This window comes from Phaethon lepturus, unplaced genomic scaffold, assembly GCF_000687285.1.
Source record: "Phaethon lepturus isolate BGI_N335 unplaced genomic scaffold, ASM68728v1 scaffold19130, whole genome shotgun sequence".
NCBI classification, from domain to species: Eukaryota; Metazoa; Chordata; class Aves; order Phaethontiformes; family Phaethontidae; genus Phaethon; species Phaethon lepturus.
In genome coordinates this window covers 41,565-61,031 of record NW_010510015.1, presented here as the reverse complement: position 1 = coordinate 61,031, position 19,467 = coordinate 41,565, and the positions used below count along the sequence as shown (strand labels likewise).

The following is a 19,467-nucleotide window of genomic DNA, read 5'->3' as shown; positions in this document are numbered from 1 at the left end:
CCGGACGCCCCCCGCTAACCACGCTGCCGCCGCCGCCCGAGTTGCAAAAGAGCATTGAATGCAGCAGAGCGACAACCAGGGCGAGTTGCTAAACAACAGCGTGCCTGCCTTCGCGCTCCTCCCTGGCCAACGCACAAGCAGGGGGGTCCGAGAGCACCCGTGCAAGGCAGGGAGCACCCTGAGAGTGGGGAGCCCTCCTTGGGCTGCAGGGCCCACTGACCTCTAGGGTGAACAACTGAGACGAGGCAAACGAGAAGGGCTGAGAGCAGAGAAACAGAGCCCGTGCAGGGCAAGCAGCTCATCGCCTGGGGCCAAGATCCGCCTGCCGTCCTGCCCGCTCCAGGGCACTGCCCTGGGCCACTCCAGGAGCGCCGTTTTGCCCTTTTCCTGACGGCGATTAAGAAAGCAGAGCAGACTGATCTGCGTGTAGAGCCTTCACAGGAGGTCACAGCAAAGAAAGCTATCCCAGGTATCTTCCTGGCCTGATCTTACTCTCCAACGTGAGACATCGGCAAGGCTGCACACCACAGAGGCTGGGAACATGGCTGAGATGAGAGCACTGGGCCCTGACACCAACCCATAGGTGTCCCAGCTCAGCCTCCCAGGCAGCCTCCCCACCGTAAGTGCAAGTGCATGGTGACCCCAAGCCAGGTTTGCTGCGGCTGTGGAGCCACCCAGCCGCACTGCTGCCTTGCTGCACCCATCCAGCCTCGCCTGCCCTCGGCACACCTCGCCAGAGCGGGCTCTCAGCCACGCTAAAGCCATCCGATGGCTTTCGCTGGGCCCGAAGCAGAACCAGACAAGCTGACGCCTGCCCACACTTTCCCTGGTAGCACCGATCTGGCAGGGCTCTGCTCACGGTCCCCCACCATGCCGGGAAGTGCTGCGTGCCCAGGGAGGATGGGGAAGGGGAGCCAACAGGGCTGGGGGTTTGAACAGTGGGAATCAAATCCACCAAGCTGACACAAGGCAGAAAGACAATGAAAAGAAGGAAATAAAGGTCAAGCACATTTGCGTTTCAATAAGAAACCAAAATATTTTTACGAGTCATTCATTTTTCTTCTACAACTCCGCACGTTTGCATGCAAATAATGGAGGGACATAAACGGTTATAAGTCTCTTACCATATGCACTCGGTAGAGAATGCTAATTCCCAAAGTCATGAACGGCTTAGAGAAATCAATCACCTTCTCCCGCTCCGCCGTAATCGTCAGCCCTGCCACGGCCAAATCAGCTTTCTGGAGAGAAAGGAGAGTAGAGAAGATCAGGACCCTGAGCCCAGGAAAGGCACGGGGCTGGGAAAGCAGCAGCGCCATGGCCAGGGCCACACACGACACCCGCTCCTGGAGGATCAATGTCACATCTTTCTTGGACAAGGCACATCTGCTGCAGGGCAAAACCCAGGCGTTTTTCCACCTGTTTCCAGGTGGAAACAGTGTGAGTTTTGCTGGTGATGTCCACTAGCTTGGACTGTGCTCCCCATCCCTCTGCCTGGGTGGGTTTTGCTTAAGCCCTGCTCAAACACCCTCAGAAGTTTAACCCACTTTGTGCTCCGGACCATTCTCCCCGTTTTTCCCTTTCCTCACCTGGGCATTTCTATCTCTGTACTTACAGGTTGGAAAAGCACAAAGCTCCCAGCGGGCAGCCCGCTGTGCTAGGAGCTGTACTAACAGCAAACAAAATGCAGCCCTTGTCCCCAGGTGCTCACAGCCTGATGGCCATCTCCGTTCATTGAATGCTGGCAAAAAGGAGCCATAGAGACAAATACTGCACTAACCTAAAGAAGATACAACCTCCCCCTTCCAAAGCTCCTGTTGAACACAGCTGTCCCCTTCCAGACAAGGCTGTTACGTGCAAGCGCCATAGGTAGGAAAGCGTAACAAAGCAGCATCGTTACCCCCATACCCTGAGTCATGAAGTTTAGAAGCCTGCCAACCCCAGACTTCCAAAATCGCAGATCGGTCTCAAAAAACATTCAGAGCACTGGCACAAAAATTTCCAGATTGACTTGCAAAGCAAATGAGATTAAGGGAAAAAAATAAAAAGAATTTCTTCCAATGTTAATACCCTTGTAATATAGATAAGGGATTTGAATTTTAAATATTATTTTTATTACTATAGCTCTTTTAATGTCTGTAATTGCTTTCTGTAAAAATGAAACCTCCTCCATTCCCTTATACATTTGTTTGCCTGCTTTGCAGGATGACGGTTATGCAAGTGGAAAAAGAGAAGGGAGGGGGCGGGGAAGAAAAGCTATTCGCACTTCTTGTCCCTAAGCTTCACAAGGTCTGTGCAGAAGCCAAGGCACCATCAGGCCTGAAGACCCAGTAGACTATGGAGCTTAATCTCCCTGGATCCACGCGCTAGTTGTAAATGCACCACACAAAGGCAAATTTGTGGGTGCATCCCTCTTACCATGCTCTCTGACCCTGCTGCTCTTGCATTACCTTCCTTGAGAGAAAGAGGACTAGTGCTCTCCTGGAAGAGCTTTGCCTGGGGGTCTTTTCCTCCCTCCACCCCCAGCAGACTGGCGCACTTACAGGCAGGCAGGGAGGAATGGCCAGTGAAAGGCTGCAGTTGCAAGAGGGAAGAGCACTGCTGGAGCCTGCAGGACGAAGGAAAGGGAAAAGAAAGGCAAGGTGATCTGCAAGCCTGCCCAGTAAGGGGCTGGGGGGGTGATGGAGAAGGTGATATTTCACTGTCCATGCAGGACTGCGTTATTGGACAAGCCCAGCACCAGATTTTTGCAATTGTTTCCAAGCAGCTATTACAGATTCCTAAGAGGTTCAGGCTGGAATGAATTATGAGCTAGGCAGAAATTCTGCCTACCAGACATATACCCACAGGGTTTTTAAAAGGCACCAATAATCATGACATGGTGTATGAGCAGTTGAGCCCTATGTAAACACCAGCAGATTACTAAGATGGGATCAGTTCATCTGTGGAACATGGCACGTGAGGAATTTTATCCACAACAAAAAGCCTAAAGCTTCCTAAACCTCTCTTGTCTATACTTAAAAGGGTTTGCAGGTACTATTGACCTGGGGAGAACTGTCCCAGCAAAGCCCTCCATGAAGATACAGCTTATTATAACAACAGATTTCTTCTCCCAGTTGTCCAAACCAAATACAATCCTACCAGCAAAGTTGTAGACTAAATAGATGGTAAATATGCTGCATCAAAGATGCTTCATGCAAAAGCTCTAAGGACATTTCCATTCCCATCCAGGGGCCAATATAAAGGCACTGCTGAAAGGAGCGGTGTGGCCCCCAGGTCCCCAGCTAAGCCACCATCCCTCACCTGCCCCCACCTTCTCAGGGGTGGGATGTGGATGCCCTCAGGGAACTTTGTGCACTCCAGTTATTCCCCCAACTATCATCCTTCAGGACCTTTCCAGATCATGTAGGCAGCAACATCTTGAAGGCTGCTCTTCCGTACACAAAATATAATGCAAATTCATCCCCTGTCCTTTGCCTACGGAGCAGAACCTCATCGCAGAGGAGCTGCCTTCCCCATGCACACAGGTTTTGTGCCCAGGTCCCTCCTCTCGTCTCCAGAGGGTCCTGCCATTCCATTAGAGTTGATTTCCTTCCACTCATTCCCTGCCTAGTCAACTTTTGTTCTTTCAGGACTTTTGCCAGCACCAGAGCTACAGCAGCTCGCAGCCTGCTCTAACCTGCACACAGGCACGCCTGCCTTCTCCCGTGCCAGAGCTCCCGGCAGCAGAGACCCGGCTCCTCAACGCTTCAGCTGGGGCTGTGCTCTGTCAGAGACTCACCCTCTCTCTGCAGGCTCAGAAGTCATGCAAGTTAAGAGCTGATTTCTGACAGCAATAAACTTTGATCTGGGAATAGCATGCAACGTATTCTCTGCCTGAATATCATCCATTTTGTGCTTTTGACTGTGCTTCCTGATGTTCACAAAACTTGTGATTCACGGAGGTCAGCGTATCTTAGTTACGGAGGAGCTCTGCAAACCTGAGTGCTCTCCAGCCCTCCCCACCTGAGCACGGGTAGGAGTTGGCATTTTAGAGGCTAAACAATGCGCTGAGGGAAGAAATGGATTCTGCTTTGTGCTTCAGCACTCTGTCTGCAACTGGGCCCTGGGGAAAGGGAAAACAGGAGGCAAAGGATGGGGGGAAGAGGGGGCAAACATTGCTTCATTTTCATCCTTCCAGCACAGTTGCAGCTATAAATGTCAGCATGAAATAGGCTTAGAAAAAGACCCAGAGCATTTGGGGAGTAGAGACAGACGCTTCTTTAACAAAACACTGCTTAAACAAGGCCAAACTCTTGCTAGGTGAGAGGACGCCCAGGTGGGCTGGTGTCTGAGATAAAAGCACGAGCTGCCATCACCGTACCTGGCATTAACCGTGGGATCTGCCTGCATTAGCAGACAGGCTCATGCTGCCACTGGAAAGGATGTTAAACACGGGGGCTGAACTGGGCTCCTGAAGAGGAACAACAATTAAGCAGCCTTAAAGAAGCAAATTGCAGGGACTGCCAGTCCGGAGGAGGCGGCCGCCTCCTCGCTGCGGATGCTGACAAGGCTCATCTCGGCGCTAATGGTGATGAATGGGGCCTGACGTCAGCCCTCAGCCCGGGCAGAGAGGATCCCGCCAAAGCCGCTTGCGGCACTGGGGACCAGCCGGGAGATCGGCCCCGCTCCGGCCTCGCAGCGATTCACAACCTCCTGTCAAAGTACTGAAACAAAACACAGTGTGGAAATCCAAGTGGTGTAAGGCTTTGGGCTGTCTCCGTGTCAAACATAGGGAAAACAAGCCCGAAGGACAGCTCTGGGAGCATGAGGCTGGGATTTCTTCTAGGAGCAAGAACAAAGTGCCTTGAACAGCACCTTGGATGCTGTATCCCCATCAGTGCACCCTTCTCACCAGAGCTGCCCACAGAGCACTGACAGCGTGGCCAAGGTCAGGGAAAGCTATTTCTTACACTCCCCCCGTGCTTGGAGAGCCTTCTAGAAATGTGAAATCGGTGTTCAACCTTCAGGACCCACCTGACCACCAGCCATTGCGGGCCAGCATCAGCACTGCTGCTGCAGATGCTTGCCCCGCTGGAAACCCATCCGGATGCGGTACTGAGCACCCGGCTGGAGGTGACCCTGCTTTGCACAGGGGGTTGGACTGGATGATTTCCAGAGGTCCCCTCCAGCCTCTGATATTCTGTGCAACGCTGTGGAATAAGCAGCAGCCACTGCACAGCAATTTGGCCGCAGCCTGCTCACCTGGGCAGGGGCTCCCGCGCCACCGCAGCAGTGACAGAGCCGTCTCTCTGCATCTGCAGATCTGTCCCACGGCACGATGGGTAGGGCTCAGCCGCCGGATCAATGTACTGATTGCTTCTGCTCCAAGCTGCCCATCTGATCTGACAGGAGCTATTTCGGGCTGTGCAGCTCCTCCCGCTGGAGCGAGCGGCAGCCAGGTTGTGCACTTGGATGCAAATTCTTGCATGTAAAAGCAGGGCCAGGTGAGGGTCACTCAACACTGGTGTTTGGGGTTTTTTTAAGAATGTGCATGAATTCTGCCATATGAAAAGTGACAGCCTGAAAACCCTGGAGACTGCAGCCCTCCATTTAAGCCACACTCAGGGATGGGATGACCAGCAATCAGTGCAGATGTCAGCCTCAAGTCTGCCTTCACCCATCTTTCTTCACATGGATTATCTCTAGGGGTGGGAGGAAAAAACTGTGCCAGGTGGTCAGCATGCCTGTGGCAAAAGCCAGTTAAGGTGAAGCACCAGGAATGGAGACCCTAAGCCCACAGGGAACAGCAGCGAGACCTAACCAGCTCACACCACACCCACCATCTTGTGTGTCATTTTGGCAAAATCAGCAGTGCGATGCAAACCTCTCTGCCCATGCCCTCGCTGTGTTTGCTCAACAACCCACGCCTCCTCGCTTCCCCAACTCCCCCTCGCTCCCCACCCTCTTGAGCCCCCCATGGCACACTTGCCAGCACAATAGCATGCAAACAGTCTCCTCCTCCCTCCCTTCACCCACACACAGCTTTTCTCCCTGAACACCAACACCCACTGCTGAGGGGAGAGCAGGACTCTGCCAATTTTGAAACATCTTCTCCCTCCGTTTCCCTTCCTGCCATTCCCCATCTCTGGAGCAGTTGAAAGGAGAGAGCCTCTGACTGTAAAGCATCACCTGGTCACCAGCAAGGAAGCTGGAAAAACCATCACCCCAAAGCTTTAAGGTCCTTCATTCTTGGTGGTACTGCTCCTGAGGCCAGACCCTTCCACAGGATGCACAGCTTCATCTCCCCCACTTTAAAAAGAGCTTTGATCACCACTGATCCCAGCCAGATTCAAACCACTGACACACATACCAAAGATCTAGCATTATTCCACATCTCGCTCCCCAAATGATCCTGCGCTGAAAGGGAGAGCAGGAGCTTGCTGTCCCCAGTCGCCCCCTCCTCATTCCGTGCACCCTAAGGCACCTTCTACAGCAGCACCAGCCTTGCCCAAATACACTTGCCCTGGAAACACTCATGGATCTGCTGTGTTACCATCACCAAACGTGCTATGTTATTTAAACAATGCTGAAGGAAGCCTGGGCAGCTGATATAGGCTGCACAAAACACACAGCCAGTCTGCATGAAGTGTGCTCCCATCAGGGCTGCTTTGCCCTTCCAGTCCCCTGCACCCTGCCACAGGTGAGCAGGATGGGTCCTCTGCGGAGGGGACCCTCACCTAGTGCTGGTACCCAGCCAGACACGGTACTGATCCTGGCTGCATCAGAGGGAGGTTTCTGGGAGGTCTTTTAGCAAAAATGCAGCATCAGATTCCTGCCAACAAAGCTTCCCAGCAAAACCAAACCACACCATCTCCTGTTAGCTCGGCTCTGTTCTCCAGGGGCATTCCCAAGATGGGTAAATTCAGAAACTGTTGCTGAGGGATCTCTCAGCCACATGCCCATCTCCTCAGGGAGGAGCAAGGGAGCCAAGCGCCAGCGGCTTGCTGTGAGCCAATGTACGAGCACTGAGCATAGCCAACACGGCACTATGCTACCAAGACAGCAAATGTAGGCGTGGCAGAACAAGGAGAAGGCTGTCACGTTGCTGGGAAAATATATTTGTTGGCTTGTATCAGACTAACAAATTCATTTCATCTTGAGGATGCACTGGAGAGAGAGAGAAAAGGAAGACCATACAACCATCAGGGACTCTGAGCCAGAGACTGTACTGCAGCGCGAAGGAGCAAGACGTAATTCTTCCAGCCCTATTGTCCCCTAAGGCTCTTGATGCCAAAAAATAGGAGATGGGAAGATTTGCTGTTCCCCTTGTTTGCTTGTTATGGATAGCACACGTGTACGGTGTCAGCTGAACTGCTGGAGACTGCAGTTGTCTCTGCTAGAGCTGGCAAGGCTAATGGGGGAAATCTGCCCCGGCCGGAGAGCGGCTTTATTCCCCTGCTGACTCCAGGAATGAGCAGGGTGTTCAGCCTCCCTTGCGTGCACAGAGGGACCAATTAGCTCGGTGATTTCCAAGTTTGTGACATCTTTCACTAAAGAATGGGCTCGAGTTCTTCCAAGTGATTTCTCCCAAGCCGAATCTCCATCGGCTGATCACAAAGTGTACAGGTTTCCTGATCTGACGACGAGTCAGACTGCTGACCTAGACACAGTAGTCTCTACAGCTCTTCCACTAATCCCCCAAGCCATCCTGGTCCCCCTCTTCCTTAGCTCTTAATTAGTTTTGTGAGCAGGTCGATAAGGTACGTACTGGTGAATTTGGGTCAACAACAAATTTATGTTTATATAGCATCCTTCTCAATCATATCATAGTGCACAATTAGCTGTAATAGAATTTCAGCACTTAAGAATAAATCAATAGCTGGTTAATTTAGAAGCAATAAAATGAAACACTTTTCCCATATAGCCTATAGTTGCTCTGAGAAGATTCAGTGCCACAGGGGGATTACAGTGTGAAAACAAAAATACTGGAAAGGTATTTTGGTATACATGGAGCTGGATAATTTTCTGACCTTCTGGCCCTGCACACTAAGTGCATGTGAGTCAAACCTTACCTTCTGACAGCTGATCAGGTTCAAGGAGGAATCACTTTCCTACAATAATACAGCACTGCACAAAGAGGCAGGTGCAGAGCTTTTATTTTGGGTAGGATTTAGGAAGTTTTGACCCCTGTGACAGGCACAAACCTGCCATCTCAACTGATGCCCCCTCTATGCTAAAGTATGGAGAAAAGTGCCCAAGGGATAAACCCACTGAAAGAGGAATGTGTGCCCAAAAAAGGATCTGCTGGCTCTTCTGCTACGAGCGGTCCTGAAGCGGGACAGGGGATGAACGAGGGGCTGGAACCGAGGACAAACTCCCTTGGGGGCTTACTGTCAAGGAAGGAGAGAAACCCCTTGGGCAGCGAAATGACCTCAGAAAGCAACGTCCCGAAGAGCCCTGAATAAACACAACAGCATGCACACGGCCAGCTTTGCCCTGGCTGACCTGATCCAAAGCGCTAGTCCCTGGGACTGATCAAAAACTCGCTGAAACCATTATAAAGACTCTAAAGGGCCTAGGAAGAACAAAGCAGAGAAAGCTTATTCTCTTCTCCAATTTTTGATTCAGCCTCACACAGGCTTTTCCAGCTCTTCCCTGCTGAAGCAGAAGTAAAAGTCCTCCTAAATAAGGCTCAAGCTGCAGAAAACACAAATGGTTTCTATGGGAAGATGAAGTTGAAACACTTACCACTAAAAAAAAAAAAACAAAACAAACCTTCCAGAGCTCCCATTGAATGGAGAGGCACTGCCAGAGTTAGTAGGCCAACAATCTGATGGCTGTTCCCTTCTTTTGTTTGCACAGATCACACGCTGCTCTCTGCGCCTTCCTTCTTGCCTCCCAAAAGAAACCTTGTGGAACTGTAATTGTATGTGTATACACACACACAGAGAGATATGCATAAAAACTATGCCAATAGCCCACAGCATTTGCAAACAACCATACAGAAGGCTCTTTGGAAGAAGCAGACTGAGGTGGGATCTCAGCTGGCATCGAGAGCTATCGCTCCGCTGGGGAAGGGTGACCCAAGACACAGGGATCTCCAGTCTGTACCATGCCCTGTCCCTGACCCTCAGCAAGTCTTTCAGACCTAGAGTTGTCCCACCTGACTTTAGACACTCAGTTGAAGCTCCTTAAGGTAGGACAAATGTCAGCGAGGTCCCAGGGAAGAAGCAGATAGATGCCAGTGGACATCTTCTAGAGGTGCTCGCCCATCTCCCGCAGCTGAGAGGAAAGCTGGAGCTACAGGGGAAGGACTGGGGCCCTCCTCCCTCCCCTTTGCAGGAGGACGCACCACTGTTGTGAGGCTAACGATGGGGTGGCTCAAGGGCTCTTCTCACACAGTGGTGTGGATTATCATAAATACACCTCACTGTGGATCTCCCACCAGCTGAGAAACTGTCACCGGATTCTCACAGGTGCTTCGGTAATAACAAGGCAGGGTAGAAATCGGTGAGCAAGGAAGTATTGGTTTAAATAACATCAGTCTTAATGTTAGCTTTGGCTAAGCCTATTTTACTAAGGATCTCGGAGCACTTCATGAACTGTATTTAAGCTTCAGGATCCCTGGGGAAGGAATACCTTTAGCTGCGGAGGAAAACAAAGAGCAAGGAGGGGGGTACAGGCTGACTGAGCACACACGTACGCTGAAGTGCTGTCAAACCCAGCAAAAGCATTCAGCTTTCAGTCTAGCTGCTGTGCAGCAACACTGCGAAGCAGAGCCACAAAAAGATCTTGATCCATACACTTCAAGCAAACAAAAAATGTTCCTCACCAGAAACAATACTCAAAGTCAAGGAGATGAAATGAATCTGCCAAAACTTTTCTGGGTAGAAATGTGATTCTTACTTTCTTCCCTCTCAAACAATGTGGTTTTGTAAGTTTTCTTCAGCTTCTACTGACCCCTGCCAGAGCCTGCATATTTTCCTGTTTTAAATTTTCATTAGTTTTTCCACTGGGGAAAAAAAAAAGAATCCATTCTGTATCAAGCTTTTATGCAAGGACCCTGGGAGTCCAGGCTTTCCTTCCAAGAAAGCCAGCACCCCTGAGAGCGCCCAGGGGCCCTGACTCCCACTCTGCTTTGCAAGCTGTCACGTCAACACAACAAATACATTTGCCATTGGGAGAACACATTAAATGGAGATCCTCTGGTCAAAGTCTCACAAATGGACTAAAAACCACATCCATCCTTATCATCCTGGAGCACTTAATAAAGCATCAGGGTTTTTCATTGCCAAGTCCCACTAGAGCACAGTTAAAAAGAGCAGCTAATTCACTCACCCGAGCAATCAGCTCCCCGACCATCCCTGTCCACGTGCCGTTTGCCTCAGGGACTCCATACACACCATCGCCAACGAGGTGGATCTTATAGTTGAAACGCAGGATCTCTGCCAGCTCCTTCAGCATGTCCACGCAGAAGCCCTCGTAGCGGTCATTGCCTTCCAGCTCCTGATGGTTCCACTTCAGCATTAAGTAAGGGTTTTCCTGCATTGAAACTGGGCAGCTGTCATTCCCATCTTAGCCGAGGCATCCCACCAGCATGGCACCGAGCGTGGGCAGAGAGGGCAGTGAGGTCCCTGGTAGTGGCTCATAAGGGGCATGCAGGCCAACCTCCTGTCCCACCATACCCCTCTTGACCAGCGTATAAGAGATACAGAAAGCTGGATTGATCACTTGGGAAGCCAGGTGGTGTAAGGCTAGCAGAGCTCTTTCTACACTGGTATTCATTGGCCCCTGCTGTGTCAGGGATGTGCTGGAGGTGCAGCAGGTTTATCCCAGTTTAGGATATGAAGCAGAGCTGAGGGATCACGCTTTGGGGGCCGTTTCCAACTGGCATATGCCAAAGCAGCCCAGTGACTGCTCCGAGTTACAAGTGGGGCACACAGATCCCAGCCTCTCTTGGCACATAGCAACTTCTCCAGTTTGTCCCCCTTTTTAACAAACTTTGCAGGACATGAGGAAATAGTGCCCAGGGTTCTTCAGGATTTTGAGTGTATTTAAGGAAGGAGCAGAAGTATTCGGAAAAAATCATGGGACAGGCAGCACATGGAAGGGGAATTTGTTGAATGAGGACAGTGGTGCCTGTAGATGTGAAGCCTTGGTTCATAAAAGTTGTATCCATCTTGGCCAATTGCAGTAATTTTATGGGTAGAAGGGACAACTGTCCCCTCCAACTTACCAGCTATATGCAAAACAAGAACATCATTCAGAGATTAATGTAAAATGGCAACTTATCCCCATCCCAGCCCTCTCCCCAGCTGCTTCTGAACTCATCAAATATCATTTCCATATGAAACATCAACTTGAGTTTAATTATACTGTCATGAATTGTCCTCAGTGCTGTAATTAGAGATTTGATCGTCTGTTCTTTATGAAATCAGTGTGCAATGCTGCATGCTTGGGGGCAAAGGGGGTAGGAAGAGGGAATAATATTCTAACCGATTGACACCCCTAAGCGTTGGGCTGGCAAAGAGCTAATGGGAACTGTAGGTGACCCCCTCACTTACCAGGATGGTGGTGACGATGAGTGTGGTGTTGAACAGACTGTCTGATATGTTAGAGGAGAAGATCCTGTTGTCCATGCTGAGTCCTTCAGAAACGTGCCAGTGGCCAATCTGGAGAGAGAAACGGCACAGTAAGGGAATTTACAGGGCGAATTACTGCACACACCCGCCATATGGCTCCAGTGACTGACAACCGTCAAGCTGGCCCTGGAAGAGGCGTTTATGAATGCTCCATTACCTTTACAATGCACCCTCCCAACAGGACTGTAGAGAGATTAACCCGCTGGTGCACAGCCCCGGCACACCCCCACCCGCGTGTCGATGCCAAAAACCCGTCCCTGCTTGCAGGACACGCTTCCCCTGTGTCCTCCCTGCAGCTGTGGCAAAGCCCCACACCAGGAGAAAGCCATGGAGTGGGCAGCCACCTGGGCCTTGTGGTGGCCAAGCAGCCTTCTGCGTTGTCCCCAAATGCCACCAACACAGGCCCGTCTTAGCCAGCAGCCCCCACACAACCGACACGGGCAAGCATGTTCCCCCAGAGCAGTGCAGCTGGGAGCCTCTGCCGTCCCTCACACTACGGCATGGCAGCACGACAAAGGCATGGCTGTCGCTCCCAACGTGGTGCATTCTGGCTGACCCCTTACACCTCCTCAGTTCTCTGGAGGTCAGCTCCTAAACAGAACAGGGCACAGAGACACTCCATGGGAAGCTGCCAGAAAGGCAACACTATAGCCAGGGTTTGGCTGGGCTGCACCATCTTGGCTGCCATGTGGCTTGGCAGTGAGACCCAATCACCAGCACGCACTGCAGGGTCAGCGTGATGCCCAGGTTTGACGACACCGAGCTCTCACACGGGCGCCGTGTGTTACACACACAGCTCAGAAGAACTTCACGAAGTGCTGAAGTCTCATGATTTCACAGTGGAAGCCCAGAAGCGGGGAGACAGAGATTCTGCCTCCAACTCTTGTCCTGCCTTACGCTGTCTCTGTAACTTTGAGCACGGGTCTTACCTGCCTGAAAGCAAGAAAAACGTCCTGCTGTCCTCCTGTGAGCATCACAGTCATTAGTTAAAGGCTGGCATAGGCCACTCTGAGTTCCTCGGAGGGAAAAGCCACTTCACAGGGAGTATCACAGCATCGCAGCCTCCCTTGCAATACCAGAGCAGCAGCACGGACACAGGGCAGACACCTTCCAGCCCTGACCAGCAGCTCCACCTTGGCAGCAGGTGGTGGAACGAAGCCACATTCCCAGCTGTGCTGCACCGTGACTCACCTCCTCTATCTGCTATAATGGATGCCAACTACTATGGTTAAGTACCTCCAAACCCTTTGATTCAGGCTCGTCACACCCAACAGCTCCATGGACAGCCTAAGTCACCCATCCAAGCACCAGTGTCACTGCAGCAAACCTAATTCCCACCACTGGTGGCAGGGACCAGTCTCCCAGCGCTTGGGAGGACATCGTGACTCAGCTGTGCTGCAACAGCAACCAGCCGCTGCCTTCAGCCAGGGGGAGGAATATTCAACAAAACCTAATTTTAACTTCAAGAGCCTAATCTCCCTCCCTCAGAGCTCTGGGCAGGGAGATCAGCACCTCCAGCAGCTCGTTCAGAGCATGCAAATTAGGCTCTCACTCTCTTATGCTCCCTAAAAAGAGTCTCTGTTTTTCTCACTGATAGGCCAGCAGCTGAGGGAGGCCAGCTCCCTCTGAGACCCCTTCGCTCTCATTTTTCTCCTGCAAAGCTTCTCTGTTCCCATCAAGTCCCAGGCTTCTGCAGGCTGGATTGCTGGCCACAGCCTAAGCCCTCTGACACCACTGAAGCAAGCTGCTGTGACCCTAAGAGGTAGTGGGTGACCCCAACACACAGGGGTGCCCTCATGGCTCCGCTGTAGCCGTGGTGCCGGAGCAAATCCGTTCCCAGTTCCCTCGCGCTGACACGAGCCGTCTCGGGCGCCGCCGGTCTAAGGCAGGTTATCCTTTCGCTGTGCCACAGTTGTCAGGGTGGTAGGAACAAATCGATTTCTCTTCCGTCAAAGAGTAATCTTATTATGTTCAAAGAGGTGGGTGGAAGGCGAGAGAGCTACAGGCCAGGCAGGTGCACTGCCACAGAAATGAACGGGAGGCACGCTGATTTACACCACCCCAGGATTGACTCCATGCACCCAGTCGCTTTTCTTGGCAGTGCTTTGCCTCTGGCATGACTGATGGCTCGAGGACTTCAGAGTCACTTCCCAGCTCGTGCATCTGAGCCAAACGCAACCTGAACCTGCAGCCATGCTGCTACACTGTCAGCGGAATGAATTGCTCTGGATGTTGAGGAAAGGGCCAAGTCCCTTCTTCTCCTGGCTGTCGGTGCAAATCCAGACCAAGCGACTGACAAGTCATTACAAAAGTGGCCACCTGCGAGGAGTCTCAAATCCAGCCTCCTCACCGCTAGGCATGAGGAGCGCTGGGAAGTGCAAACGGGACAGCTTACACTTGACGGCTCTGCAAAAGGAAAGCAGGCAGGGAAAGCAAAGGCCAGTCACGTGCACGCCCGCTCTCCTCCCCGGCTGGAGTTGAGGTGCTGGGACGCAGAAGCACGGGCAGAGCCAGCTAAGTCCCCGGGGGGCTTGTTTACTCTGTGGATAACACAACAGAGATTATTCCTCTGAGCTGTCGGCCCAGCCCCTTCTCTAGCATTAACAACGCTCTGCTAAAAGCACCTGTCATGGCAAAGACCTCTGAATGTGTTGGAAGCATTAACTCTCGGAGGCTCCCCCCCAGCAGGAGAAGCACTGGGGGGTTATTAGCCTCACCTGACAGATGGGGAGAAGGAGGCACAGTGACAGTGTGTCGGAGCAGGCTGGGACCAGATCTTGGGCATCCTGTTCTCTTGACAGCTGCTTGTGGTTTAGCAAACATCAAGCTCGTAGCATCATGGTGACACTGAAGTGCAGGACTCATCTCTGGGAACAACAGTCCCAAATGGGGAGATTTACCGTGTACTTCATGGAGAGGGAGTCCTTGAAGCACAGCTTTAACTGGCCTGCGCAGGGTCTGCATCAGTGTGACAGGATGGATTTATCCCGGCTGTATTCCTTAACTCCGCACAAAGGTGCTTGCCTCTTGCTGTGACTGCTAAGCAGACCCTCTGCAGCAATTGCCTCTCTGAGCGAGTGATCAGTCATAAACATTGCCTAATTTTTTTCTCCCAGATTTCACAACCAGAGATTAGTGACAGATTAACTTTAATTTTAACAGCGCTCACTGTTCTCAAATTTGTCCCTCCCCTGCTGGCATACTGAAACTAATTGACTGCTTCCTCCTCTGACAGCGCAGTGGGTTTGACCTTGCTTTTAATACAGCACCAGAGCCAAACACTCCCATGTGCCGGGGTACTTCCACTCCATCCTGGCTCGTTCCAGCTCACCACTGTCCCCCTCGCAGTATGATAAAGCCACTAATTGACTCCTCATGCTGTTCGCTGTTTCTGAAGTGTAATGTGTCAGAAGATGTCTGGGATCATCAGATCTCTCCCTCTCTTGCAAGATGGATGTCAAGGTGATTTTAATCATCTCTATCTATGTATTAAAGAGCCTCTGAAAAACAGAAAACACATTCATCTGCAAAATGTGTTAGAAAACAATCAAATGCTCTACACAGACATGGATAAGATGATCCTGTTGTTAAGGCTCTGGACTATGACTTCGGAGTTTTTAGGACTCGGGATTTTTTAGTAACAGATATGATTGGTCTGTATAAATATATCAGGTGGAGGAGGTCCATCGCAAGGAGGTAGAACAGCTTTTGAAGTGAAAATGATAGCGTTAGCACAAAAATAAATAGATATAAATGATCCAGAAATAAACAGGCTGAAAATTAGAAGAGGGTTTCTAATGATCAGTGGAGCTGAAGTGGTGGCATACCTTTCCCAGAGGAGCAGTAAGGGCAACACAACCACCTGGTTGCAAGTTGGAGCTTTGCAAGAAGAATTATATGACCTGGTGGCAGATGACAGCCTGTGGCCTGGATGGAGAAAGTTCCCTCCATGTCCTCATGCTGTGAGGTCCCACTGCAGAGCCCCGCATCGTCTTCTCTGCACGTCCCAGCACCTCCCTGCGCTCAGCGCTCTGCCTCCGCCGCAGGGAGAGCAAGCCCCCGCCTGCCCGTCCCGCCTGCCACGTCTCGGGGCAGGAGGGCTGTCTTGTTACATGTCCTTGGTATAGGCAGGGAGCAAAGGCAGACGAGCCTGGAATAAGCAAGGAAGTGCCATAGCTCTGTCCCCACAGGCAGGCAAGGTCCCTCAGATTAGCTGCTCTGCAAAAGGCGTTATTTGGATCGGTGACACTTGAAGATTTCTCATCTCTGTAGAAAATCACCAGAGGCTGACGCGATGCAAGTGGGGCATTCCCGGCTCGCTCCTTCAACCCTTCAGCTCCTCTGTTCAGACGCAGCCACACTAACGATGCCTGGGCTTTCAAGCTCCTTGTGGCGCGACATGACAAAATACCACTCAAGCTAATGGTTTTAATGAAGTCTTCTGCTCAGTGCCCCGCAGGCCTGGATGGCAGCTCATGGCAGGGAGAGATGACATGGCAAGACCTCTCCATAAGCTTCAGAGGCACCACAGGTACTTACCACCCCCACTCCCCAGATAAAAATTAAGGTAAAGCCAGCTCTGAATAGGGGTGTCTTAAAACAGGCAGGGGACCACCACTGCAACGAACCCAGACACCTTCTGGGCTCTGATTAGCAGGCACTGTCCTACAGATTACATTCATCGCTTCCCCTTCCTCCAAGTCTCCAGGAAACAAAGGAGTCCAAAATGCTCATCAAGTCTGCATTTGGAAACCTTGCCGGCACTAACAAGAAAGAGGCTGTGCCAGGAGGAGATACAACTAAGTAGGTACTTGGTGTGTAATACCTTCATTGGCCCAAAGGGAAGGGAATTTGGGGGCACCTGGGAAGGGAGGGAAAGGGAATAAAACAAGCAAATGAAGGAAATCCATCAGAAAACATCGCACAGGTCTGCCATGTGTTGGCACTCCTGAAGGACACTACTGCAAGACTGATGCCAGCAAGGCAAGTGGGCAAAAGCTTCCTCCACAGAGATTAGGATGGGACACAGAGAGCACCAAACTACTAAAACCTGAACAACCATGAGACACGCACACAACCCACCTGAGGCCACGCAGCAAGCCCTGCAATCCCTCTCCTCCCCAGACGTCCCCTTCAGACAACATGATTGGCACCTGGCATAGCCCAGGCAGGACCCGATGGTGGCACGCACCTAGTTCACTGGGTCCTGGGGGGCAAAAGACATTCGGCTTTTGGCAGGATCTGTCCCTGAACTCTCACTGGGCGTAACAGCTAGAGAGGAACAAGCCCCATTGAGACTGATTAGTCGCTTTTAAGTTAAAAAGGTTTGGTGTGGTGGGGATTGCAGAGGGTCTCAGAGCTATCGGCTGGTAACTCATCTGTATCTCATCAACATACCAATTAGACACTCTCATCACTTCCACTGCTCTGTCTCAGGACACCAGCAGAGCCTTTAGCTAAACGGCGACTAATCGGCCGCACCTAGGATGGGGCAAGAGCAGGGGGTCACAGGCAGAGCTGGGGGCAACGCGCCTAGGGGCAGGGCTCCGGCCCCGACAGCGGCTTCTCCCCCTTCTCCTTTGCACGTTCGCCTTCCCTGGGGCCGTATCAATCACAGCCCCTCTTCATTTCCTTCTCCTGTTAAGCTGCCAAACCTTCGCTTTTGGTTTACTGCAAATCGCTACACTAAAACCAGAGGGGTGTGCTGCAATGTTTTTTAAAGGGGCAAAGAAAGGGAAAAAATAAAAAGATGACATTTACAAACTCAGTCCTTGTCAGATCTATGGATCACTAACACATTAATGAGTCTGTGCTTTATCGCACATCCTATGAACAGAGAGCAGCTCTCATATGGCTGGGGAAAAATTTCCACTAGTTAAGCTAAATCAGGAAAAGACACGTTTGGTGTGTTACATAAACGTATTAAAAATTGGATGTCAAAAAGCCCTGTCTCTCCTTGCCCAAAAGCAACGGCAAGTTAGAAAATCTAAGTGTCTCTAGTTTGTTTGCTGGCTGGCTGGATCAGCTTCAGAATTTGGTGAATTGTCTATCAAAGGTGATGAACTGGAAGTCCCAGCGGCTTTGATAGATGGAGGGAGAGAGAGCGGGGAGAAAGAAAGAGAGAGAAGGAAAGAGAGAGAGAAATGGGCAGAGATCATGAGCTTCATTGAAAATAAGGAGGGAACAGGAGTGTTTTAAACAAGAGCCTGAGAAAATCAGTTAATATAACCCTCAGGAAAAAGATTGTGTCCAGGACGTGCAAGTCTTCCTTAACCCATCCCCTCACAGTGGGTTTAATTAAATGATTTCTAATGATTTATTTAGGCATTTTTATTGCAAGAAGCCGGGTCGGCGAGAAGAGAATAACTATCTATGGCACAGCAGAGTAGCCTTTGGCTTCCCTCTGCCAAGAGGGAGCGAGAGGAGTGGGCAGGACCAGGCAGGACCCTGGCCAGATTTCACAGCTCTGTCCGGGGCTGCCCTTCCCAGCCGGGCACATCACGAGAAACTCCTGCAGCCTGTGAGAGGCCCTAACGCTCCTCCGGGCATTGCTGTCGGTCAGGCAAGACCCCTGCGAGGAAGCTTGCCTGAGAAGGGGAGGGCAGACGGTGGACAGGCTGCCGCAGGCATACAGAGCAGTTTTAGGAAGACTAAGCCCTCTCTGGTGGGTTTCTGACAGGAGAGGGCTTGCGGCCACCACAGGCTCTCAGCAGGCAGCTGCGCACGCCAAGGGACTGACCCGTCCTTCCAGCACCTTATTATCGCAACTGGGAGTGATTTATCACCACTGCTCTCTGATGGGAAATTTGAAAAGCTTACTCTCAGCGCAGGTTTCCTGGGTACCTCTGAAACACAAAGCTGCTTATTTACCGAGCTGTTGCATGCAACAGGTCAAAACAGGTTTTCCTCCTGTCAGGCTGGGTTTGTGGCGAAGAGCTCTGCGGAGCTGCTCTGGGAGAAGCGCTGCTCCGAAAGGAGCTGTGCGTTTCATGTGAACTCCCTGCCACATTTACACACATCAAAGCCATAGCTGCTGTAGGGAGGTTTACACCGTTTGCTGCTTTTGCTCCAGCTGAATGCATGCTCTTATTAATGCAGATGGGCTTGGATCTGTCACTTTTACTCACAGTGTGATGGGTTTGGGAAATGATTAAAAGGGCATTGGTGCTATGAGAGATCTTACTGTGGGGGAAATGCCATCCTGATCCCCCGCTCACTCAGCTGAAGGCAGCATCAAAGCTGAGCTGTAACTTGACAGGTAGGAACTGGCAGGCAACATCCTTGCCAAGGCTAAAATTCACTGCTGCCAGACCAGGAGAGATTTCCTAATGACAAAATGCTCTGTTGGTGTGGGGTAAGATACAATAGCTTTTGTTCTCTGCCAGCAGCTCGGAGAAGTGACAATCTCTGAGAAAAGGGCAGGTGTGGAGCTGTCAGCATCTGCCAGCAGGAAAATAAGAGATGAAAACCCTTTTTCTGGGACTTCCATTTTTTTCCCCTTTCATGAAGTTTGGATTTACCAGTAAAACGCTAATTCCTTGGTCTTGTGTCACATAATCTCACCAGCTCAATATCTCTGGCCCCACACGGTTATCCTCAACCTTAGCTGAAGCCAGAAAATATCCCTTGGACAGAAGGAGGGTAACAAGCAGAAAAAGGACCGGCGCTGTGAGGAATCTACAAGCACTAAGACAAAAAGCAAATGAGAGCCTGAGCTAAGCAAACCCATTACAGAGGGACACGCACCATAAACCAAGAGGTAAATTATCTTGCACTTCATCCTGCACGTCATGCTGTGAAGAGACGGTGGAGAGCTCCTGACACAGGATTGCCCCCTTCTCTTTCC

At 51.1% G+C, this 19,467-nt stretch overlaps 1 protein-coding gene across 1 annotated transcript in view; it reads right to left on the bottom strand.

Moving 5' to 3' along the window:
• The window catches only part of LOC104627033 (glutamate receptor ionotropic, kainate 4), a gene marked incomplete at its 5' end in the record, with an annotated part of 78,414 nt that overhangs the window by 17,451 nt on the left and 41,496 nt on the right, over positions 1-19,467 (bottom strand). The window contains 3 exons of the mRNA XM_010295159.1: positions 1,125-1,238; positions 10,318-10,521; positions 11,544-11,651. Coding sequence (XP_010293461.1) covers positions 1,125-1,238; positions 10,318-10,521; positions 11,544-11,651 — 426 coding nt within the window. The remainder of the gene's footprint in view (positions 1-1,124; positions 1,239-10,317; positions 10,522-11,543; positions 11,652-19,467) is intronic.